This window comes from Barbus barbus (genome assembly GCF_936440315.1).
Source record: "Barbus barbus genome assembly, chromosome: 27".
NCBI classification, from domain to species: Eukaryota; Metazoa; Chordata; class Actinopteri; order Cypriniformes; family Cyprinidae; genus Barbus; species Barbus barbus.
Window position 1 is genome coordinate 17,404,358 of NC_136755.1, and position 25,796 is coordinate 17,430,153.

Here is a 25,796-nt window from a genome sequence, read left to right on the forward strand (position 1 = left end):
TAAGAGTATATGATGACGTTTTCAAATGTTCAAGGTACTGAGTGGACCTTATATACTGTGCCTCATACTTGTCGGTAGGTGGCAGTGAGTGGCTCTTAGATTCGGTCCTTCATCTACCGTTAACACCGCGAAGGAGACGCAGATTATTGTCCTATGAAATGAGAGCATGACCAGCAAACACAGGCACGAGCACCACCCCTATGATTATACAGTTCTTTATCATTTCTTTTTATATAATCTCTGACATGATCGAAGGTCTGCCGTCCGATAACAATGTTGATCTAAGCTTTTGACAAGCCGCTTGTTCTGGTCATTTGATGTGCCAACGTTTAATGGATACGTCCAAATCAGTGATGAGGTAATATACGTGTGTGAATGTTTGTGTGTTGATCGCTCATGTCAACACGCCTTGGTGACGGAAAATTAAAGCTCTGCTTTATCAAACATGTGTTTGTTGGTAGATGGCTTGAATGCAAGGGGTCTATCAGTTATAGACCTGTATTGATGAACTGAACTGATGATGCTGATTAGCTGTCAACACATCCTTGAAAAACTACATGCAGAGGTTCAATAAGCGTTTGTTGAACGAGCTGCCCAGTTTTATTCTTAGAGAATAGTTACAAATGCATCTTGAGAAATTTAGCTACCAGAGAGAAACCACTGTAAACAAATAAGCAAGTCACAGAACTAGTATGCAGCGTTTATCTCCATGCTTTGTGATGGATTACATGAAAATCAAATCATTTGTGTCTGGTAGAATATTATAAGCAACTGCTTTCTTTTTGAAACCAGTAAGTAATCTTTAAACAACATATGTAATCTGTTTTATGTGTTTAGCTTGTCACTGTGTTGATTTTTTTGTGCATTGTTAAAGGGGTAGTTCACTCAAATGTTTACTCACCCTCATGCTGTTGCAAACCCGCATGACTTTCTTTATTTTGAAGAACACAAAAGGAGATGTTGTGCAGCATGTTAGCCATGTCACCATCTGCTTTTGTCAAATATGCAGTGGGTCACACTTTATATTAGATGGCCTTAACTACTGTCTACTAACAATAAATACCTACTAGACTATGGATTTGCTATGTAACTACACTTTGTTCTGGAAAATTCCCACAAGTTTGAGGTATGAATTGCTTTAAGGATAGAATATGATTTAAGGAGTAAGGATAGGGTTACAGTTTTGGGATTACGGTTAGGGGTAAAGTTAAGTGTAACTACAAATGTTATTTTAATGAGAGTCCTTTAAATGTAATAACCATGAACCAACATGTATGTATATTATAATTAGTATATACATAGTAGTTAAAGCCACCTGAGATAAAGTGTAACCATGCGTTGAAGGTTAATATTCTCTGAGACTGTCAGTCCTTCACGTTTCTCAATTTGATGTCCAAAAATAATAGTAAAGGTTTGGTCCTGTCACTTTAAATGTCAGGTTACTGCATGCTATTCTTGTCTGCCATGGCAATTAATTAGCCTGCAGTTTCAGACATTGTTAAAAGTGAAAATGGCAGTTGAGGATCATTCGTTTAACAAAAAGCCTGCATTGTTTGAATGTAGCCCACTGCCTGTAAAATGAATGCAAAGGGAGTTTTTCCATTAATGGACACACAGTATGTTTAATGATTGAGCTCTAGTACGGGGGAAGCTTGTGGAACAGAAACGTTTCCCTCTCTTTGTGTGCCTGCCAAGTGCTGCTCTTAGTTCATCTGTTCTGCATTCTCAGACGTCCCACCTGAAAATGAGCCTTTCGACCACAATCCCAAAGTGTGTTTATAATGATTCTTCTGCGTTCTAAAATGTGCTTTGTTTCTGATGTAACTCTACAGACATTTTTGTTGAATGTGAGTGAGATGTGAAATGATGTGGAAAAGAACAACAGAGCAGACAGAATGACCTAAAAAACCGGGTCGAACACCCAGCTCCCACTCACTCATGCCCTATCAGTGCACCTGCTGCCGCCCTCTAGTCTCCCACAACCCTCTCAAGCAGATTTATTAGAGCATGATATGATGCATACTGGATTGTTTTGCTGATGAAACATTATAGATCCCTTAGGTCATGTAACCTTTTAAAAATGTTTCTTTTTTTAGTGTACTCATGCTTTTTTTTTTTTTTTTTATCAAAAAGAGGCACAGACATTTTATCTGATGTAAATGTTTAGAAAAAAAGGGTAAAGATAAGATCAGGTAAGGACACCTGTGCAAGATTGTTATTTGCACAATGTGGTCATATGCAAATTAGCATTTTGTGAAGCTGACTGGTTTTGTTAAGTTAGGGATTTCCATTAGATAGTTATGCGAGTTGAATAGTAGCTTGTTTATATTTCGCACTGTATAATTATTTACTGTTTAATATGTTACAAAGCAGAGCACAGAGCACGTTTGTTGCTTTTCCACTGTTTTTCTATGTCAACATACGCTAGATGGATGTGTTTGACTATTGCGATCATGCTTGGCATCTTTTGCAATGTCTCGCACATGACACAGCTTTCTAAAAACTCAGTGCTCAAGTCACAGTTTCAATGGCCCCAATTAAGCCATTTGTTGGATGATTTCAAAGAAATGTGTTAACACTTGGGCAATATCAAAACAAGTGCAAACCCAACAGTCGATTTCATTGATCAACTGTCACCTGTCAAGAAATGTTTAGACTTTATAGATTAGTTTCAGAGTCCAGAAAGATTATTGATGGATCTGATGTGTCTTATTTTTGTGCAAGATATTTAGCATTTCCAGTAGAAATGCTTGTGGTAATTTTACACTTTAGATTTAAACCTAACACTATTTTTGAGTCAAGCTTTGAGGAGAAGGTAATGGACTAGTGATGGGTGTAGAGATTATGTATCACATTAGGAGCAAAACCTGATTTCCTGGTGTCAATAAAAAAAAAAAGAAAAAAAAGAGATTGCAATATGGTGCTGTTGATTTTCCACATTGATTTTACATTCCGTGATGTAACACTGTAGATAACCAGACAATGTGATCGTGTTGATGTGTTTACAGGACTTGCAGTATGCGGCCCATCCACTCTCACGCTGGCTGAGTGCTGAAAACTTAATGTGGGCCGCTCTGCGGCTCCCACTACAGCTCCTGCCATGGGGAATACCGCCACCAAGTTTCGTAAAGCACTTATCTGTGGAGACGAAGTCCTGGCTTGCCAGCTTTATGAGAGCAACCCCCAATTTAAAGAGGCTCTGGAGCCCAACGCATCTTATGGGGAGCCCTATCAACACAACACACCTCTGCACTACGCCTCACGCCATGCCATGACACGCCTCATCAGGTAGGAACCGGTGAATGATTGGGCACCCAAATACAAGCATTATCCTCTACTGATCGTATTGTGGTTGAAACAAGTGGCAGTAAAAATATAACAGTTTTGCTTTATTTTTTTTTTGATGAGACTTTTTAAAAAAACATAAAAAAAACTTCTTAACAGTACTGAATGTGTCAAGGCAAAACATATGAACACATTTAATTTTAATATGTATCCTAACAAAGAAAGGTAAGATTGTTAGACTTTTATTGATGTGATGGGAAAATCCAAACAGCACAGCAGCATTTGTAGAGGTTTGTTGCTTCAGGGAGAAAGGTTCAGGGTTGGCCCCTAACAGACAGGACCTAAAGCAAATATGCATGGAATGGGAAGCTTATGTGGAGCCCGAGGTGTTTTTGTGCGATGCAAGGTTATTTTTACATGGTTGTTGAATTCCATTGCTTGGTATTTGAGTCAAGACCACTTGCAGCCATAAAGCCAACTCTGACTTAGTGTAGTTAATGCACCCCTCTGAGAAAATGGTTGGTAATTACCAGCTAGGACAGCTAGCTACTGAGGACACTCTGTCCCTCCTCTTTCCTTTTCATGTTCATCTTTTCATTTTACAGCATGTTGGAGCACACTACTAGTAACCTCAATTATTTCACAGCCTGATTGCTTCTCATTCTGATACATCAAGTTTATGGTAAAAGGCAGAATATAAGTTGAATAAATCTGTATAGTGTCATATCTTTACTTTTGACCATGATTTCTAGCCCACATTGTAGCTTATTCTGGTGTAATGGACAGAAAAAGAGCATCTGATTGAGATTTAAAAGTGACCTACATGTAAAGTGTTCTACTGTGCTGGTTATATGCAGATTTACAGACCATACCACAAAAAATAAGCTTGAACTGAAAGTTTGTACAGCACAGAGGGTTGTTTCCAGGCAGACTTTACCTCAAAGTTGCTTAAAATCAGCCGGTCAAAAAAATGCTATTCTACGTGTGTCCTAGTTGAAAACAAAGATGTTTACAAAACTACAAAAATCCTAGCTAGAACCACCACCCAAGCTGTAACGGGCAGTTTGAAGTGGTTATGTATTGAAAAGCTAATACCAGAGTTCTGTATTTTGTAACTGGACTTTTGATTTACTTTGTGGCTGCTACTGATTCTTGGATAAACAGCCTGCCAGTCTAGACTACACCCAGAATTTTTGAGGCCAAATGCCACGTACTCTGGCATCTGGCCTAACGTATATGTACACTTTGTGTGGTCTTGTTTTTATAATGATCACACTTTAATTAGCTAGCATACAGCAGAACAAAGCACAACATGTCTTTCACCTGTTTGTCTAGATATTATCCTTGGATGTTGGTGTCATTCCACTGTAAATGCTTGGCTTTGCATTTCATGATGTGGTTACAGCATTTTGCACTAATGTTTTATTGTTACATCTCAGTAGATTTAACAGTCATGTAGTTAACAGGTGTCCGTGTAAATTTCATGGTAGTTCAACCAGTTTTTCTGGCCTCTCAGGTGCATTTGCAGTTGGAGAGCAGGGTTAGGGAAATGCTGGGAGTTAGAGCTGTTGTTTCCAGTTGCATCAACTAATAAACTCAGATTGCCAGATTCACATCACAGACTTCCCAGAACAGCTCGCTGAGTCATTTCCTCTAAAAGGCATTAAAGCCTGCTGAATGCAATCACTAAATTCACTCTTAAAGCTTACAAGGTTGTACGTTTTTCTGAGTCCATTCTATGGTGTATTTCAAACCTGTTATCAATTACTTTGAAACTCCCACAATTAATCGCCTGAAAATGATATTAGTTTTCCTAATCACCTCCAGGCAGGGAGACATCGAGGGCTCCAGCTGTATTGAACTGTGTCATCATGACATTTTCATTGTTAATATTGTTATGATCCTAACTCACCATCATATGTTATGAAATTTTGAGATGGTAGATGCCGCCACTAGCTCTTCTTTATTGCTTGAAGAGATATCTCTGAGAAGAATACAAAGGTCGTCTTTAAATACTGCCTGTGGTGTTTTATAGAGGCTTATAAAATCAATATATAAGACACTTTTGGTCTTGGATGCTGATTGGGCAAAACAACATGGCGTAATCCACGAAGTGTTAACAGTTATGGTGCAAAGTCCTATTCATTGCTTGGCATCCTTAAGGCTCTGAGCATGCAAAATCAACCAGTGTTGATAACTGGATGTCATTCTATTCAACTCATCATTCAACACAGAAATAAGCTATTTCCTGTGAATGTACTTCTGATTCCTTTGCTATTATAGGTAAATAAATGGAAGAATAACAGTGCAGTAAACAGTAAAAATTTTGTTTTTGTTTTTCATCCATATATTTGCTACAAACTAGTGTGTTTATGACTGTAAATTAAATAAAAATACTTATTTACTTAGTTTTTCAGACCTTAAAAAGTCATGAGATCTAATTAAATCTCAATCCATGAAATGTTCTATAGTTCATATACATTTTTCTAATTATGATCATCAAATTTCAGGAGATACTGCTTTTGTGTAGAGCTTTTTGTGTAGCTTGTGTAAGCTATAGGGATGCCTGATTTTTAAATTTGTTCTTTTTAGTCTATTGTTTTCAATGAACAAGATGAAGCAGTTTACAGATCAGTCTAAATGATTCATTAAAGAATCAAGTCTGAATCAAAATGATTTGCACAAAATGAATATCTACAAAAACTAAGCTACAGGTTTTTTTTGCATTTAGTATCGTAGCATTTACTGTTTGTTTTGCTGTTGTAATTTGTATTTTTAAATGTAATTCTGATTTACAGTCGAGTTCCTTTTCTGCAGGTCTTTCCTTTTCTCCAAAGATGGCAACCCCAACAAATGCAACGTTCACAATGAGACTGCGTTGCACCTGCTGTGCATGGGCCCGCAGATCCTTCTGAGTGAGGGGGCGCTGCAGCCTCGGATCAGCCGCCCCCAGGAGGATGAACAGAAGCGGTCTGAGTGCCTCCAGATGATCCTGCAGTGGACCGGAGCCAAGCTGGACCAGGGCGAGTATGAGAGAGCCAATGTCAATGCCACCGACAACAAAAAGAGCACCTGCCTGCACTACGCGGCGGCGGCTGGCATGAAGAACTGTGTTGAGGTAACAAGATTGTTTTTTTTCTTATGTAGTGTGTATGTATTTATTGTATTTTCAATTGATTAAATGCAAAGCCTCAGTTCAGATTCAGCTCTGTTAGACTGTTTAGTATGTGGCCAAACTCCATGAGCATGCAAGATTGACACTAACTAAGGGTTAGTCTTGTGTTTTACAGTTATTAGTGAAGAAAAATGCAGATTTGTTCGTGGAGAACGAGGACAGGGAGACGCCGTGTGACTGTGCAGAGAAACGGCATCACAAGGAGCTGGCGCTCAGTCTGGAGTCTCAGATGGTTTTTTCTCAGGATGCTGGAGCTCAGGAGATCGAAGCAGAGTATGCCGCCCTCGACCGACGAGAGGTATGTCTGTTTAAATCTGTTTTCTGAATTTAGATGTTTTAGCATTTATTTTTTATACATTAGTAAGTTTAGGATCAGTAAGATATTTATATATATAACATACAGTGTATAAAAAACATACAATGCCTCTAAGTGCAATTTGAAATTTTCTTCTAAAATTGCATTTTTTATCAGACACCTATGCGTATGTTCAGTCATTTCAAATGATGAGAAATGCTAATTTTATAAGAATTTCAGACGGCACTTAGAGGCCTTTGCATCCAAGTCTTTTTTTCTTTTGAAAGAAAGAAATTAACATTTTTATTCAGCAGGGATGCATTAAATTGCTCCAAAGTAACAGGAAATACATTTTATAATGTTACAAAAGATTTTCATTTCAAATAAATGTCCTTTTGAATTTTCTTCAAAGATTACTGAAAAAAAGTGTATTACAGTTTCCAAAAATTATTATCATCACAACTGTTTTGTAACATTGGTAATAATAAGAAATGTTTGCAGAGCACCAAATCTTTAAAAAAAAAAAAAAAAAAAATACCCTGAATGGTACCGTTTATACAGTGCCCTCCATAAGTATTGGAACAGTAAAGACAAAAGTGCTCTGTTGGCTGTGGAGTCAAGACATTTGCAAATATGATTAAAAGATGAATATGAGACAAAACTACAGAATGTCACATTTTATTATTAGCCGTTTCAACACACATATGTTTTACCAAATAAAAAGAACAGCACTTTTAGAGTTCATCCCACGCATTGACGTGAGCACAAGTATTGGGACAGTTGAACATAAGGCAGATATAAAAGATTAAAAGCTATTATTTAGTTGCACAGCAGTGAGTCTGTGACCCATAGACATCACCAGACTCTTGGTCTCATCCTTTGAAAAAGATTTTCCCAGCCTTTAATGCAGCCAATTCCAATTGTTATTTGTTTTGGGGAGTTTCTGCCTTTACTCTCCTCTCCAGCTGGTGAAATTCATGTTCAATCAGATTTAAATCTGGAGATTGACTTGGGCAATCTAAGACTTTCCATTTCTTTGCCCTTATAAATTCCTTGACTGAACTGGCACGGTGTTTTGGGTCATTTTCTTGGATATTGGTAGGCAAGATGGTTTTGTACCCTTCTAAATTCATTCCGCTACTGTCATCATACATTAAGTCATCAGTAAAGTTGAGAGGGCCTGTTCCAGAGACAGCAATACATGCCCATGCCATGATACCACCTCCACCATGCTTTACAGATGAGGCTGTATGCTTGGGATCATTGCAGTTCCCTTTTTTTCTCTACATTTTTGCTTTCCCATCACTTAGATAAAGGTTCATCTTTGTCTCATCGGTCCATAAACAGTTCCAAAATTCTTCTGGCTCACCTTGGTGCTTTTTTGCAAACTCAAATCTTGCCTTTTTATTTTTGGTGCTGGTCAGAGGTTTGCATCTTGCTGTGTAGCATCTGTAATTCTGTGTCAAAGTCTCCTGAGGACAGTAGATTGTAAGAGCATCACCCCAGCTTTCTGGAAGTTGTTGGTGATTTTACAGACATGTCTTTTAGGGTTCATTTTCACAGCTTTTATGATTTGTCTGTCATCAACTACTGTTGTTTTCTCAGCCGATCTGGTCGTTGTTGGTTGCTGGTGTCGCTGGTGGTTTCCAAACTCTTGATTTCTCCATGCCCTTTGTTTTTGCTAGAGCTCTAACTGACTTCCTCTTTTCTTTTAGCATCCAAATTGCTTGCTTTTCTCTTAAAGTCAGCTCCCTCGTCTTCATCCTGGTTTGTGTGTGTCATCCTCGAATGCAAGATTCAGAATGCAGAAGTAATGGATATAACTGATACGACATATTCCCTGCTTTTAATATCCGAAGAATTAATGCAACAGGACACAGCTGATCACTTAGAAAGACCTGTGAGGCAACTGTTCCAATACTTATGCTCACATCAGATAGAGGGATGAAATTCTAAAACTGCTGAACTTCTTAGCTGGTAAAACATCTATGTGTTGAAACGGCTAATAATAAAATGTGACATTCTGTAGTTTTGTCTCATATTCATCTTTTAATCATATTTGTAAATGTCTTGACTCCACAGTAATTTTGTCTTTACTGTTCCAATACTTTTGGAGGGCACTGTATATAATACAATTTTCTATATAAAAATATATACTGTATTTAAAATATATTCCTATATAAATAAAATATCTTCCTGTGCAAGGTTTTCTCAGAAAATATTGCTTTATGCAGTTATTTGCAATTTATGTAATGGCATATCTTGTAATTAACTTAAATATATTGTTCTATTTGTTAATCAATTCATAGCCCAAAATATAATATAGGCAGAAGTTTGCAGGCCTACAAACGGAGAAACTAACATTGACTGTGCGTGTGAGAGTACACCGTTATTTCATTCGTCATAGCTGTGTGCTGAGGAAGTGAGCTCAAGATAAATCATAACTTGGTAATGTCATGTCAAAGGATAGGGCACCAGTTGAAAGAAGATAGACCCAACTGCCAGCAGCAGACTCATGATTGCTTCGTTTTGCTGCTCCAGACAGGCTGAGCAATATAGAAGTTTAAAAGGAAAAGCTTTATTAGTTCTCTTTCCATCACTTCTCCACTTACACCCTCTTTCCTTTACACTTTTCATCTTTATCCCTCTCTCTCCCAAACCTGTCATTCTCTCTTATTTTTCTTTCCAGCCACATGAGGGATTGAAACTGCAAGACTTGCGTCGGTTGAAAGACATGTTGATAGTGGAGACGGCGGATATGCTGCAGGCTCCTCTCTTTACGGCTGAGGCCCTGCTGCGAGCTCACGGTATGAATTTACTGCAGCAAACAATTCCAATTTTTTTTCAATTCCAATATGCTACATTTTTATTTTACAATATACAATATTGTCTTGCTCTGGCTACTGTGTATAGACCGCCAGGGCCATATACAGATTTCCTAAAAGAATTTGCAGATGTCCTCTCAGATCTATTAGGTAATGTTGATAAAGTGCTAATTGTCGGAGATTTTAACATTCACGTTTATAATACAAATGATGCGTTAGGACTTGCGTTTACTGACCTAATAAACTCTTTTGGAGTCAAGCAAAACGTCACCGGGCCCACTCATCGCTTTAATCATACGCTAGATTTAATTATATCACATGGAATTGATCTTACCGATATAGATATTGTACCTCAAAGTGATGATGTTACTGATCATTTCCTTGTATCGTGCATGCTGCGTATTACTGATATTAATTATATGGCTCCGCGTTATCGCCGGGCAGAACTATTGTTCCAGCCACCAAAGACAGATTCACAAATAACCTGCCTGATTTATCTCAACTGCTCTGTGTACCCATAAATACACATGAACTAGACGAAATGACTAGCAACATGGGCACCATCTTCTCTAATACATTAGAAGCTGTTGCCCCCCTCAAATTGAAAAAGTTTAGAGAAAAACGTACTGCGCCATGGTACAACAGTTATACCCATTCTCTCAAGAAAGAAACTTGTAATCTTGAGCGCAAATGGAGAAAAACTAACTTAGAAGTTTTTAGAATTGCGTGGAAAAACAGTATGTATAGCTATAGACAAGCTTTAAAAACTGCCAGGGCAGACCACAAACTCATAGATAATAACCAAAACAATCCAAGGTTTTTATGTAGCACAGTGGCTAGATTAACCAATAAACACATGCCACCCGATCTAAATATTCCCTCACAGTTTGATAGTAATGACTTTATGAATAAATAACATCAGAAATTCAATATCAAATGTAGATTTACTGCATCTAGTATTTCAGCTTCATTCATCGCACCCAAAGAAAAACTGCAGTGCTTTACAACTATAGGACAGGAAGAGCTAAATAAACTTATCATCTAAACCAACAACGTGCTTATTAGATCCTGTACCCAGAAAGAAAAGAGTTGTTAGCTGTAGCAGAAGTTAATATTAATATTATTAACTCATCGTTATATTTAGGCCATGTCCCAAAACCATTCAAGCTGGCGGTTATTAAGCCTCTTAAGAAACCACAACTAGATTCTAATGAACTGGCAAATTACAGACCCATTTCAAATTTTCCGTTTATGTCTAAAATTTTAGAAAAAGTTGTGTCTGCTGTAGTTGCGTCACATCTCTCTGAAGAATTACAGTCAGGTTTCAGGCCTCACCATAGCACAGAAACTGCACTTGTTAAAATTACAAATGACTTGCTTCTTGCTTCAGACCAAGGCTGCATCTTATTGCTAGTATTACTTGATCTTAGTGTTGTGTTCGACACTATAGACCATGACACACTCATAGATCGATTACAAAACTATACTGGTATTCAAGGGCAGGCTTTAAGATGGTTTGTTCATTTAAACCCTTAAATGATCTGAGATGACCGAACACCTGAGAGAAGATAATGCCAACCCCTCATAGGACCTCAGAGGATGCCAAAGCTCAGACAACATACTGAATTATCAAATTTTGCCATAAGTTAAATATATTAAGGTTCTGCAATATATACTGTAAATATATTGTGGAAACTTAATGTCCTGTAGAGCCGCTTTGCAACGATTTGTATCGTAAAAAGCGCTATACAAATGAACTTGAACTTGAACTTGAACAATAATTGGCATCACAAGTGAACCCTGAGGTAGTTGGGTAAAATCTTTTAGATTTTGTGAACACATAAAAAGACTTAATAGTATATGCCATATGTATAAGTATCCCTCTACCATAGTACGTATTTGTAAAACATTAGAGATGAAAAGGTAATATATTGCAGAGGGCTGTCACTGTGCCAGCTGATCCATTTGATCAATTAAAGAAATATGCCATATTTGGCCAATATCCAGGACCCTTCATTCTTCAAGATATTATAAATTATAACAAAAGGGTTTGGCTCATCTTCATTACTGGGCAAACCAGAACATTCCATGCTTAATCTTTACTGAAGTATTTGGCACCAATTTCACATTCAACATTCAAAGAGATGGAAGGTAGTTTCAATATTTTTTTGAAAAGAGAAATGGCAAATTGTGGAATTCTCTTAGAATATTATATAGCTGGCCACTGTTGCATGTCCTAAACAGGCGCTATGCGACCAGGTTCCTGTTCACACTTATTTTGCAAGACGGACTCAGGAACATTTACTTTATTTAATAATTGTGTTGGACAATGGCAGACTTCTAGTCAAAAATGTTTAGAAACACTGCATTAGAGGAAATTAATAATGCCAGTACGTTTAAACCTTCTTTTTGCTGAACAGACTGGGACAGGGAAAAACTTCTAGAAGACTGGATGTCTAATGCGGAGGACTGCTGCCAGCGCTCAGGTGTTCAGATGCCAACTCCCCCACCGAGTGGCTACAATGCTTGGGACACTCTGCCTTCTCCTAGAACCCCGAGAACAACTCGCTCCTCTGTCACCTCCCCTGATGAGATCAGCCTGTCTCCTACTGATGGCCTTGCCCTGGTTAGATTAATCGCCATGCATGACGTTATGATCCACGTTCTTTATCATTCAATGTACAAATACTGAAAAGAATATTGACACAGTCTGTTCAATGTTTCTTATGCCCATGTAGTGTGGGATTTGCATGTGCACCATATCTGTGTTTGAGGACCCTGTGGATATGTCGTGTGGGCACGAGTTCTGCAGGGCATGCTGGGAAGGGTAAGGAATGAAATATGTGACTTAAATATGTGATTTATACTGAATAAATAAGCTTTCCATTGATGTTTGGTTTGTTAGGATAAGACAATATTTGGCCGAGATACAACTATTTGAAAATCTGAAAAAATCTAAATATTGAGAAAATCGCCTTTACAGTTGTCCAAATTAAGTTCTTAACGATGAATTACTAATCAAAAATTAAGTTTTGATATATTTACAGTAGGAAATTTATAAAATATCTGTACTTAATATCCGAATGATTTTTGGCATAAAAGAAAAATCAATAATTTTGACCCATACAATGTATTTTTGGCCATTGCTACAAATATACCCCTGCGACTTAAGACTGGTTTTGTGGTCCAGGTCCCATATAAGTTTTGTTTAATGCACAAGATCAGATCATATCAGATATTTTCTTAATAATGCATCCATTACAGGTAACTACTTACACTACCAAGTTTGATGCCAGTGAGACTTTTTTTTTTAAATGCATACATTAATTTGACAAGAATACACTAAATTGATCAATAGTGACAGTAAAGAAATTTGTAAAATTACAAAAGATTTCAAATTGAAATAAACATGGATGTTTTCAACTTTTTATTAATAAAAAAATCCACAAAAAATGTTGTAGCACAACTGTTTTCAGAAATGTTTCTTGAGTGCAAAATCAGAATATTAGAATGATTTCTGAAGGACCATGTGACACTGAAGACTGGAGTAATGATGCTGAAAATTCAACGTTGCTATCACAGGAATAAATTACATTTAAAATCTTAAAGCATCTAGAAAAGTTGTTTTCAATTATAACAATATTTAACATACATAACTGTTTTTTGATTAAGTGGCTTTGGTAAGCATAAGAGATTTCAAAAACATTCAAAAATATTTCAAACTCCAAACTTTTAAACGGTAGTGTATGCACTGGAATAGTTTCTAAATGGAATAGCTATAAACGTCAAATATATTGTTTTTTATACTTAGTCATTGACAATTTCAGATATGTATTTTACCATTGCCTTTTTGTTTATAGCATTTGCAGTGCTTCATGTGAGGAGTAGTTCTTTCCCTAAAAAAACAACAACAAACCTTTTGATGTTTTTGGACATTTTTAAAATCCTGTGGATAAAAATGAATAGGAAAATCCACCTCAGCTAAACGCCCCCCCCCCCCCCCCCCCCCACCACCACACACACACACACACTATATTGCAGGTTGTTTATGGTCCATGCATTCACAGTCTTTGAACACTGTTTGTCTGGATGTCAGGTTTTTGAATCTGAAGATCCAAGAAGGGGAAGCGCATAACATCTTTTGCCCTGCTTACGACTGCTTCCAGCTGGTTCCTGTGGAGGTCATTGAAAGCGTGGTCTCCAGAGAGATGGATAAGCGCTACCTGCAGTTTGACATTAAGGTACAATTGCAGCTCACAAAGCACCAGAAACATTTCAAAGCTGCCTTTTTATTTTTCTTATCATAGTCTGTCTGACGTTGGCTTTGAATCAAATGCTGACAGCATCCTGCTGTTGAGTTTATGCCAGTGTTTGTTTGAGCAAAAAAAAGCTTTTGTAAACACACATGCTCAGAAGTCAAATGTTTGATTGTTGGGTAAATATCACATCGATTTGATTTGGATGATTTACAGATTAAAATCGGTTTTGGATATTGGGTCGTTTACGTCATCCAAAACACAGAGGAAGTTTAAATACATTTCTTTTCCATCACCAGGCTTTTGTGGATAATAATCCTGCCATTCGCTGGTGCCCCCGTAGCCAGATGTGAAAGAGCCGTACGACTGACTAGGCCAGGCCCTGGAGCCTCTGACCCTCTGAGCTTCCCCTTGCTCAAAGCCCCCGCTGTAGACTGTGGCAAAGGCCATCTCTTCTGCTGGTACGTTAACCAGCTGTTTCCTTTATTTACACGCTCAGAAAAAAGGTGTAAAGCTGTGTCTGGGGTGGTACTGTAAGTTACAAAAGCTGTACCTAATTAACCTCTAAACTATACATTATAGTATTCAAAAATCAAAGATCATTGTTTTTGTTTTTTTTAATGTTTTGTCACTATTTTAATATCAGTTGAGCACATTTCTTCTTTTTCCCCTGCATTACTATAATATGTCTTCACATTTTTTTTTTGAGTTTTGAAATTCCTGTTATTCTTTGTGATTTAATTCTCATTACTGTAATAAAATAATTTATTTCTTCAAAATGCAGTAAAAGGCTTAAACTAAATAATTATATATATATATAGGGTTCGTACAAGGTGCTTAAAGTGCTTGAAGTACTTGATTTTGACTTTTTGAAATTTAAGTCCTGGAAAACCCTTGAAAACAGCCATATTTATGAAAAGGTACTTGAAATTTTAAAAGGCAGTATACATGAAATTAGTGTTCATATTAGTTTTCGATAAAAACAATATTTTCACACAAAATTAACAATGCTGCGTGTGTTAATTATTACCATTTCTCCCGGCTTTTGGGAGCGCGCGAGATCTCGCGATATTTCAGCTTGCATTATATTGCTCGGTCTTTTATTGCATGTGCTACGTTTGGGTTTCATTTGGGAACGCATATGAAGTCTGACGCGCTTTGTGTTGCACTGTTATCATTTAAAAGTGTGACGCGCGTCTCCATCTCAGCAGCTCAGTCCACAAACTCTTCCTCAGCATATGCTGGAGTTTGGGTTGCTTAACGTTCATCTGGGAAAACAGTGTGTGTTATCTGTGTAGCTTTGTAATGTAAATCATTTACAAACCTATGCCAACACAGGAGAATACATCAACATATTTCTAAACATGCGATTTGTTGTACATCGCGATTTCAAAATTCTGTGTAGATTTGTAATGTAAATCATTTACAAACCTATGCCAACACAAAAAAATTGTGCTTGAAAAGTCCTTGGAAGTCCTGGAATTTCATTTTGCAATTTCTGTAAGAACCCTGTATATATAGAAAAACTAAATACTTTAAAAGTAAATAAAAGCAATTACACTTGTCCATAATATAATGCTGTACTTTTTATCCATTTCATTTTTTGTGCATTTAGCTTAGGGGGCTGGTGGATACAAAAACCCATAACAACCCTAAAAATCATTTTTAAAAATATTTTTGTTAAAATATAATATATTGTTTCTTTTGAATTTGATGGGATACTCTGACACAGTCATGTTCCTGAGAGGTTTCATGAGATCACCATCTTAACATTCATCCTGGAAAATGCCATCAAAGCACTATTCATGTTTATCTCTCGGGATTCTTCTCAGGGAGTGCCTTGGTGATGCTCATGAACCATGTGACTGTGAGACATGGAAGATGTGGCTGCAGAAAGTGTCTGAAATGAAGCCTGAAGAATGTAGGAGCTCCAGACTTTTCAGTCTGCACCTTTGCTTAATATATGCACCTTCACCTGTAACTTTATTTAATGTATGTTCATGATATACAACTTACTGCTGTAGGTTTTAATATTGAGCTCCTCTTTGTCTCTGAACAGTGGCTGGTGTGAGTGAAGCCTATGAAGATGCTGCCAACTGCCTGTGGCTACTCACCAACTCTAAACCTTGTGCCAACTGCAAATCCCCCATCCAGAAAAATGAAGGCTGTAATCACATGCAGTGCGCGAAGGTCAGTACAGAATGGCGTATGTGGGCAAAAAAAAAGTCATTCGAATGTCAGCCCGCTAAATTGTGACTGTCTGATGATTATCAGCTGATACATTGTGGACTAATGAGGTCAAATGTCCCAAAATGTATTCTGTCAGTGAAAAAGTTTGTAATCACATATGTATGGCACATTTATTAAGGACCAATATTTAGCTCCAGAAACATTTTTACCCTATGAGGGCATTTGTTTTTAACTATAAAAAACAAAGGAAGCCATCCATTAATGTTAAAAACATCAATTTAATCAATTAATTGAAAGGAAATAAAGTTTAATAAAGATTTATTATTTTCATAAATAGATTTTACTTGCAGTTTTGTCATGTTCTGTACAGAAGCAAGATAGCGATATATTCCTTTTTAAACAATTTTTTAATACAATTTCTCAATGTTGAGTAAATTACATTTTAAACACAACACACCAGCTATCTTATTTATAAGAAATAATATTGTTATTAGAAATATCAGCACTGTTCGAAAACTGCTTGTCCAATCAAATTAAAGGACTGCAATGTAATTAGTATTCAGTAGATAAAAGAAATTCAAAACAGATTTTGCCAATTATCAAATTTGGCAAATTTGTCATTTTTAGACCATTTTAATTGTTAGCTAAAGGAAACTCACACAGAGTGAAAAGATTCAACTAATGCTTTTTTGAGATGCTATTTGACTAAAAATAACTTCCTCCTGTCATTATATGCTTGTCCACATGCGCAGGCATTAAGTGAGCATTTACATACTATTTGTTCCATAATGTACAATATAGGGGGCAGTCGTGGCCTAACGGATAGAGAGTTGGACTTGTAACCTGAAGGTTGTGGGTTCGAGTCTCAGGTCCGGCAGGGATTGTAGGTAGGGGAGTGAATAACCAACACTGTCTCCACCCTCAATACCACGACTGAGGTGAGACCCTTGAGCAAGGCACCGAACCCCTAACTGCTTCCCGGGCGCCGCAGCATTGGCTGCCCACTGGTGTGTTCACTACTGTGTGTACACTTGGATGGGTTAAATGCACAGCACAAATTCTGAGTATGGGTCACCACACTTGGCCACACACCACTTCCCTTTCCCCTTATAATGTAAAGTTGCCATTATAAAATCTGTTATAGACTTCATATGAGTGTGTTTGACCTTGACACAAGATGCATGTGTGATGCGAAGCGGCCCTTTGACGTCAGAGGCAGGTGTTTGAACAAAGGCAGTGTGGAGGCCATAGCCTCACTGTTATTTTCTTAATGAAGGCTTAACTAAGGCTATGAGTGACAGGCGCAGGGCAGGGGGAAGGGGAAGCTATTCACACCACCAGCACGTAGAGGAAAGGCAACGTCACGCGCTCACAAAAACAAATGTTGAATGCGCACTCGTGCCTGGGTGGCTATATAAATATAAAGGGTCTTGTACTACCTGCTCCATAGTCGTACACTCTTTTCGTTGATTAATAACACGCATGCCGCGTGGAATTTCTAGCTGGTTCATGTAATTGATTAAAAGGAAGGGAAGACAGTTGGAATTGATTGTATAATTCATACATATTTGAGTTCTGTTTTGCTCTTCTTTCTCATCTGGATCTCTTTGCAGTGCAAGTATGATTTCTGCTGGATTTGTCTTGAGGAATGGAAGAAACATAGCTCCTCTACCGGAGGATACTATCGCTGCACGCGCTACGAGGTCATCCAACAGGTGGAGGAACAGTCCAAGGAGATGACTGTAGAGGTACTAGCTCCTAAAATGAGTTTACACACATGGCAGCCATTCAAGAAATGCATTTACTTGGATCTTTTGTGATTTGTTTGTGCACTATTGTGAATGGTGCTAGTCAATAAAAGGCTCAGCACTTCACATATACTTTCCAGGCTCATATTTCTCATGTATAAAAAGTAACAAAACAGGTTCTGTGCTTTTGTTCCGAGTTCACGTGTTGTTATGAGCTTGAATTTCCATTATGAAGTTACTCTTGCTTTTGTGATTGTGTCCTCACAGGCAGAAAAAAAGCACAAGAGTTTTCAGGAACTTGACTGTTTTATGCATTATTATACCCGATACAAGAATCATGAACACAGTTACCAGGTAGGAATATTTATGTAATGAATGTCTTAAAAACGTTCCAGTTGAGTGATTGGCTCACTATTTGTTGACAGTCATTCATCAAAGGTGCTTCTTTTAAAATAGTTAGAAGAACGACTCCTGAAAACCGCCAAAGAAAAGATGGAGCAACTAAGCAAAGCTTTCATTGGAAGTGAGTGGAACATAATTTACACCTACTACTGTACATGACTTTAGTTTTAAGCGTGATATAGTATGTTCTTATAAACTGGTGTATTTTACATATTGTAAATATGTAAAAATGTCAATCTCTTTTTCTTCAAGGGGAAGGAGCCCCACCTGACACCACTTTCATTGAGGATGGTGTGCATGAACTTCTCAAGACCCGACGCATCCTTAAGTGCTCTTATCCGTATAGTTTCTTCTTGGAGCCCAAAAGCACAAAGAAAGAAATATTTGAACTTATGCAGGTAGTGCGATCGAGATCTATCTATTCACCACTTAAGAGAAATGCAGTGTGATTGGTTTCCATTTAACCTTTTCTTGCACAATATGCTGAGGTGTTTAATCTTTCTCCAACATACAAAGACTGATTTAGAGATGGTCACCGAAGACCTTGCTCAGAAGGTGAACAGGCCTTACCTCCGCACCCCTCGCCATAAGATCATCAGTGCCACATATATGGTGCAGCAGAAGAGACGGGAGTTCCTGGCCTCTGTGGCTCGAGGTGTCGCTCCAAATGATTCTCCCGAGGCTCCCCGCCGCAGGTAAATCCTTGTGCTGCTATTTACACCATTTTTATCAGGTTATCATTTTTGCTTGTGTACTAGTACAGTATAATAGTATACGTTTTCAATATGCATCATATGCAAACGCCATATAAAAACACAGGTTTTTTTGTCAGCAAAAGAGAAACTGTAAGATCTCCCTGCAGTTTTCTGCTGAAATGCAGTATAAGCTCTGTGGTTTAATGCTTGACAGCGAATAATTTAAGACATCCATAAGTATTAATATTTTCTATTATGTAAAATAAGCGTATTGTTATCATTAAATAGTATATTAAATAGCATTAGTACTATAGTAAAGGATTTTTTTAGTTGATTTATTTTTATACAAATATTATAACTTATTGTATGGTCATATTGCATCTCGTTGAAGAACACTATGATGGTATTATAATACTTTGATATTACTTTGGTTCCATGTCCAAAATATATTATACTAACAGAAATAAAACCCTACAGCCACAGAACTTTTTTCCTCTTTTGCAGTTTTGCTGGTGGGACGTGGGATTGGGAGTATCTTGGATTTGCCTCTCCTGAGGTATTACTACATTACTGCTCCTGTGTTTAAATTTTTTTCTGTTCTAACTAACCTCTGCTATTGCAAAGCTCACACAGCTAGCCAGAGTTGTAACTCACTAGACTGTTAATGCCCTCTGACTCTCTGCGATGTCCTTGTAATAATGTTGGAGAGTTGTGTGTTGTTGTAAAGTACTAGCAGTCACCGAATCTCATTCTGTCCAAAGATGGTGAGGAATCACCCAGTACGGGGATCAAATGCACAACGTGAGAGCAATTACAATGCAGGAGGCCAGCCGCAGGTACTGCTGAAGACAAAATAACAAAACAGTCTTACTTAACAATTCTTAATTAACAAAATTTGGTGCAGCATCAATTTGAAAGTCATTCATATGTCCAGTATGACATAATATATATGATGCTGTCAGAATAAATGTAATCTGGTGTTTAGCTGTTAAGGCTGGTCATCTCCAGGAATATTTCCGATAAAAGACTATGCCGTTACTAAATAAACCAGAATTCCTGTCCTGTGGTCAACTTCACCGTTCTTGAAATGTGGACACTGTTGTAGGTTGCTTTGTCATGCATTCAGTTTGCCTGTGCAAACAATCTGCATTTCAGTCTTTCTAACAACTGCAAAATTATTAAAATATTAGCTTTTTAATATATATATAATTTTTTAATACAGTGACCTCAAAAATGATTTGGACTCTCAATCATTCTTAAAGTATGAATTCTTTTGCAACGGATAATTACATGTTAAGCTAAGAGGCATCTGCAAACAAATGGTCCTGAACATATTTTCTCAAAACTAACATCAGCCTTCTAAACTTGTTTTTTTTTAATTATTTTTTCAATGACTTTTTAAAAAATAAATCATGTTGTCCGTTTTGCAGAATAACTACCATTGTAGTTCATTGTATTAACCATAAACATTTTACTGCATTTTAGCTAAAGCGTTAACAATCAGAAAATATCCAAATACTTGCAGTAGTTGTTTTTTTTTTTTAATTATAAAACAATCCAAACTTCTTTTTGTGGAGTGTTTTGCTTGAAAATTGTTATAAAATAAAACTGTGGTTAGACATTTTGTTATATAATTATAAGAAATTAATTTTTAAGTGTGCCTTGAGTGTCCAAATATGTTGTTGGGCCACTGTATTTTATTTTAATCCATATTAGTAGTAAGGATTAGAGATGCAGGATACGGTTTTCAAATAATCATTTCATTAATTCTTTTATTCACTACTTGTAATTTTGAAGTCAATCAAAATTCTTGCAAGACTCTGTCCACTTTTTTAAGGATCTATCCATTACTTAATTACTGCTCCTTGACAACAAGTCATGTATTTTTATTATTAAACTGAGGTTGATGGTTACTGCAGGAATACTCAGATTTCCAGTACAGACGGAGACATAGGCAGAGGCGTAGAGGAGACCTTCTCAGACTGCACAGCCTCCGCAGTAATACCCCTGAACCACATGACTCCAATGACAACACTTTAGGTAAAGCTCCTGACCGAGATAGTGACCCCACCTAAAGTTAGGATAGACATAACTGAAAGAGCTGCTTTATGTCGGTGTTACAGAGTTTGAAACTTCTGTATGTCCAATTTGTGTCTACAGAAACACATGAGGAGGGAGGCTATACACAAAGGCATGGGATCTCCACGGTGAATATACTGTTTATATGTAAAGATTTTCTAACCGGATTAGGGCTGCAGAACAATTAATCGTGATTAATCGCATTAAAAATAAGTTTGTTTACATACTATATGTTTGTGTACTGTGTATATTTATTATGTATATATAAATACACACACGTATATAATTGTACATATTAAAAAAATATTTTATGTATATATATATTTATAATTGTTTTTATAAGTAAATTAAATACATTTATATTGTATATAAATCTAACATGTTTTTCCTTAATATATACATGTATGTGTGTATTTATATATATATACACAATAAATATACACGTACACATACATATTTAGTATGTAAACAAACTTTTATTTTGAATGTGATTAATCAAGATTAATCGTTTTGCAGCCTTAAACCTGATGCAGCGTAAATTTTTCCACAATTATTTGTTTGTCATATTTTTGTATTTTGAATAAAATAATTGTTACATTTCATATTTTCATTTTTGGCAGATTTACTAATAAAATGGCATCTAAATTTAGTCAAAAAATTAGCTAAATTAAACAATATATTTCATACATTCTCAGAAACCAGAAAGTATTTTCTATGCTATTTAAACATGAAACAACATTTAAAAACTTAAACTGCCATTGAAAATTTTGGGGTTGGTAGGATTTTTTGAATGTTTTTGTCTCTTATGCTCACCAAGGCTGCATTTATTTGATCAAAAGCACAGTAAAACAGTATTGTGAAGTTTTACTGCATGCCGAAACATTTCTGATCAATGTTAAAAACAGTTGTGCTGCCTAATATTTTTGTGGAAACTGTGATGCATTTGTTTTTCAGAATTTGATAAATTGAAGGTTAAAAAGCAGCATTTATTTGAAACCGAAATCCTTAGTAACATTATTAATGTCTTAATATCACTTTTTAATGCATCCTTGCAGAATAAAAGTAATTTCTTTAGAAAAAAACCATCTTACTGACCCCACACATTTGATCGGCGGTTTAGCTCAAAAAGTAATCAAAAAGCACACATTGAGAATTTGAACCCTTTTTACCCCTCAGGCACTTGGGTCTCTGGATGAAGATGACCCCAATATATTGTTGGCTATTCAGCTGTCCCTACAGGAGTCCGGGCTGGCCTTGGACCCTGAGCCTCAGGATGTGCTCAGTAATGATGCCTCTGTCGGTGCTAGTGGGTCCTCTCTGCCCTCTAGACTGGATTCTGCGCCCCATACTGCGGATCCCCCCCGAGCTTCCATGAGCAGCTCTGAGCTTCTGGAGCTGGGAGACAGCCTTATGAGACTGGGCAACATTACCAGCCACTATACACCCTTTAACATGAGTTCCTACCCTGATGCCTTGGGTAACGCCTTCACCCCTAGTGACCCAGACTGCCTGGACCCTTCCACCAATGCCAACCTGCTTGGCAACATTATGGCCTGGTTCCACGATATGAATCCACAGAGCATTGCACTGATTCCCTCAGCCACCTCAGATGCCAGTCCCGAGCCACCCGTTTTTGGAGAGGGACAACCTGCCAAAGCCCAGGACGAGGAGAATGAGGTTGGGAGTCCTGAGCAGGGTTCCCTATCACTAATGAAAGAGAGCGCAGATGTGTTGGCATCGCAGCTTTTGGAGCTCGAATGTGTGGATGATGCACAACCTCCTAAAGCAGAGCCAGACTTGGAGGGTTTGGGCAGCAGTGTAGATATCACTAGCACAGTTTGTCCGGAGAGCAGTACTGATCGGGATGCGCAGGTAACCGACCTCTCTTTAGAGTGGGAGGAAGAAGTGCACCTAGTGTGAGGAAAAAGTCTAATTATGTTTACCAACTGAGTGCTCTTATCGTGCCAAAACACTAAATAAAAGCAGAATTGCTTGTTCAGAAATTGAGAAGAGTGAACCAGGTGCATTGGGGTTAGACAGGACTTGTCTTGGTTGTGTGTTGCACCGCGTCTGGTGGAAGAAACAAGAAATTGTGGTGATGAAAGCAGATGAGAGAAGAGTGGGTCTCATTCATTAACCGTATTTGTGTGTGTATGAATTTTTTGGCACAGAAATCATAATTCATTATCTTAGCACTTCGATTTTTTTTTTTTCTTCCTACATTTAGCATAACATTTAGAACCAACTAAACTGTATGTATGTAAAAATCAGTCTTGGTGGCCTTAGAAACATGAAATGGTTTAAGCCGAAAAGTTTATATGGAATTGGAAATTTGAACAGCTGTGTGACCCAAAAATAATTTAGCATTAAAAAATGACATGCATTTTAGATCTGGAATGAGTTCTGCATAAAAATGTATTGTCAGGCCTATATAAAAGGTCTTTATTTTGTATTTAAAAGCCATTATATGGAGATGGTTAGAGCACTAATTATGCTAATTGCTAACTTTAGGGACGTTTATGTAGAATAATCTGGATTCATTAACATTAGAAAAATTTACATGCCTACCCGTTGAGAGTAATCGGGTGGAAATTGTGTAAGAACCATTTCTGTGCAAATAAAATAAACACGTTTATAAGTGAATGTTGCAAAGTATTAAACTCACGATAAAATGGAAGTAGTGACAGGTATTTTATTCCGAGTGAAATGGATATTTGGAAAAGGAAAAATGTTAGGTGGCGACTTGGTTATATCCATTGTTGTTGATTGCAGTCGATTGTAAGAAAGCGGCAGGGTTTATATGCGCTAAATGATTGGATAAATTAAGTAAGTCTGTCATTTTCACTGGAAGATCCACCTCGTTTAAGAATTACAAGGTTTTCATTTCAAACCGAGCGAGGCCACTTTGGCCATCTCTAGAAATCTTGCTGTGGGTGCCATGAGAGAAAGCTCCATCTGTATTAGATTGGAAAGACATTCTTTTAAGTTCAAATGAACGGAAATTAAATGGATGAATTTTTGACATAGTTGTATCTTTCTGAAAAGGAAAAAGGAATGTTTATGTGCAGAAGAAAATGCATGAAAGCGTCAATCCAATGTTTCTTGGGTCTTACAGTTACAGTGAAACTGTGAAGCCACCATTAAGACCTGAACTTTTTGCCCTGTTTTGTTTTTAATTCTACAGTTCTCCTATTTAGCAATGCCAATTTGTTGCTTTATTTAAAAACACAAATGTTCTTTTTATTTAATTTACGTCACATTTAATGCATGTGCAGATTGTACAATGCACATTTCATGTTAAAAATAAGGAGTGTTTTGAAATCAAGCTGTTTGTTCTTCAACATATTGTCCTGCAGAAGACCTTGTTTGATTCCAAAAGGTTACAATTTATAAATTTACACTCCTGAAAATGTGAGGGCATTTATTACCTTATCTATTGTGACTACTACACACAATACCTCTGATTATCCTGTGTTGTTTATTTCATTTGGCAAAGACACTTCACAGGTCTTCTGAAGCAATAGAGAGATAACAACAGTGCTTTTTATTTTTCGTTTGTGTGCTGAACTATGTATATTTCATATTACATAGAAAGTCATTCTCTTTAACAACAAAAACAGTTATTTTGTCTCTTATTTTATGTACGGCATATGAGGCTAAATTAATCATCTGTTAACCAATTATCTAGCCTTTGCAGGAGGCCAATCACATCCCTCACTGACGAAACATACTGTGCAGTAACCAAGAGGCTTTTCAAGGAATTTTCTAGGTTAAATACAATTTAAGATTTAGCATCTGTGGCATGTTATCAGTCACCACATCATCCCTTAGTTTTTAAAACAAAAGCAATGTCTTTGAAATGTAACTCCAACACTGTTGATAGATCCTAAAGTGTATTTAAACCAGAATATTTCTATTACTGATACATAATTGTTGGAAGGTTTTAAATGTGGGGGAGAGATCCCCCCCCCCCTTGTTTTTTTTTTTATTTACTGTGCTCATCAGTGTGCCTTTTTTGTACTTTATTTATATACATGTTGCCTAATTATGTTAGTGTTTGCTGTGTCAATCAAATAGCCTACAATCAACCTTACATATTCATGAATTGCTAAAAATTCCATTTCTATATTCACTTGCTAAAAGTATGTTTCTTTTTTCAGATTGAATAGTTTTTGGTTCATGTTGACAACAGCCTCATGATTTGTATTACATTGAACAGGTTGCCATGTTTTAATAGTCTTTTATGACATTAGAGTTAGAAAGGTCTGTGGCCCTAGAGATGTGTCTTTTATTGACATAAGGGAAAAGAAAGACTAGATGTAGATTTGGTGATTATAGTGGGTGTATTTAGGTTTGTTTGTTTCTTTTTCTTTTCTTTTTTTCCAGAAAATTTTACATTGAAAGTGATTGGCCAGTTTTTACAAATTTGACATTTGATTAAATCATCTTGTGTAGTAAGGACCAGTTTTCACATCCACCATACCCCCCCAAACTTAGGTATTCATGGTGGTGGTATTTTTTTATTTTTATTATTATTAATATTTTTTTTAAACGTGACCATTCACATTGCATTGTCATTTGCACTTTCATAGACTATACTTGATGCATTCCCAGTTTGTATGATGTGTAGCCAATAAACAGAAAGTATTGGTAAAGGTTTGCTCGGATTAAAAAGTTTAAAGTGCAGTCCAGTTTTATTGTGGTTCATGAAAAAACTAATGCAACAAACATGCTTTCTTAAAATGTATTAATGACATGAAACAGTGAAATCAGATTTGTTGACTTAGTTTAAAATGCTAATTTTCTTCTCTTGTTCTTGTAAGTTTTTCTTTTTTTTTTTTTTTTG

The 25,796-nt window shown here is 36.8% G+C and overlaps 1 protein-coding gene across 1 annotated transcript; it reads left to right on the forward strand.

Annotated features, from left to right (window-relative positions):
- Window positions 1-133: 133 nt before the first annotated feature.
- On the forward strand, window positions 134-25,629 carry LOC306846886 (ankyrin repeat and IBR domain-containing protein 1-like). The gene is given in 22 exon segments (XM_079380573.1): window positions 134-358; window positions 3,009-3,288; window positions 6,103-6,403; window positions 6,576-6,758; window positions 9,445-9,562; window positions 12,001-12,206; window positions 12,319-12,407; window positions 13,677-13,821; window positions 14,136-14,171; window positions 14,173-14,297; window positions 15,669-15,757; window positions 15,896-16,026; window positions 17,640-17,774; window positions 18,042-18,128; window positions 18,231-18,297; window positions 18,429-18,574; window positions 18,693-18,871; window positions 19,376-19,427; window positions 19,633-19,707; window positions 20,791-20,911; window positions 21,032-21,078; window positions 22,127-25,629. Coding segments are annotated over 21 exon segments (3,264 nt in total). The 5' UTR covers window positions 134-358; window positions 3,009-3,100; the 3' UTR covers window positions 22,871-25,629.
- Window positions 25,630-25,796: the final 167 nt, after the last annotated feature.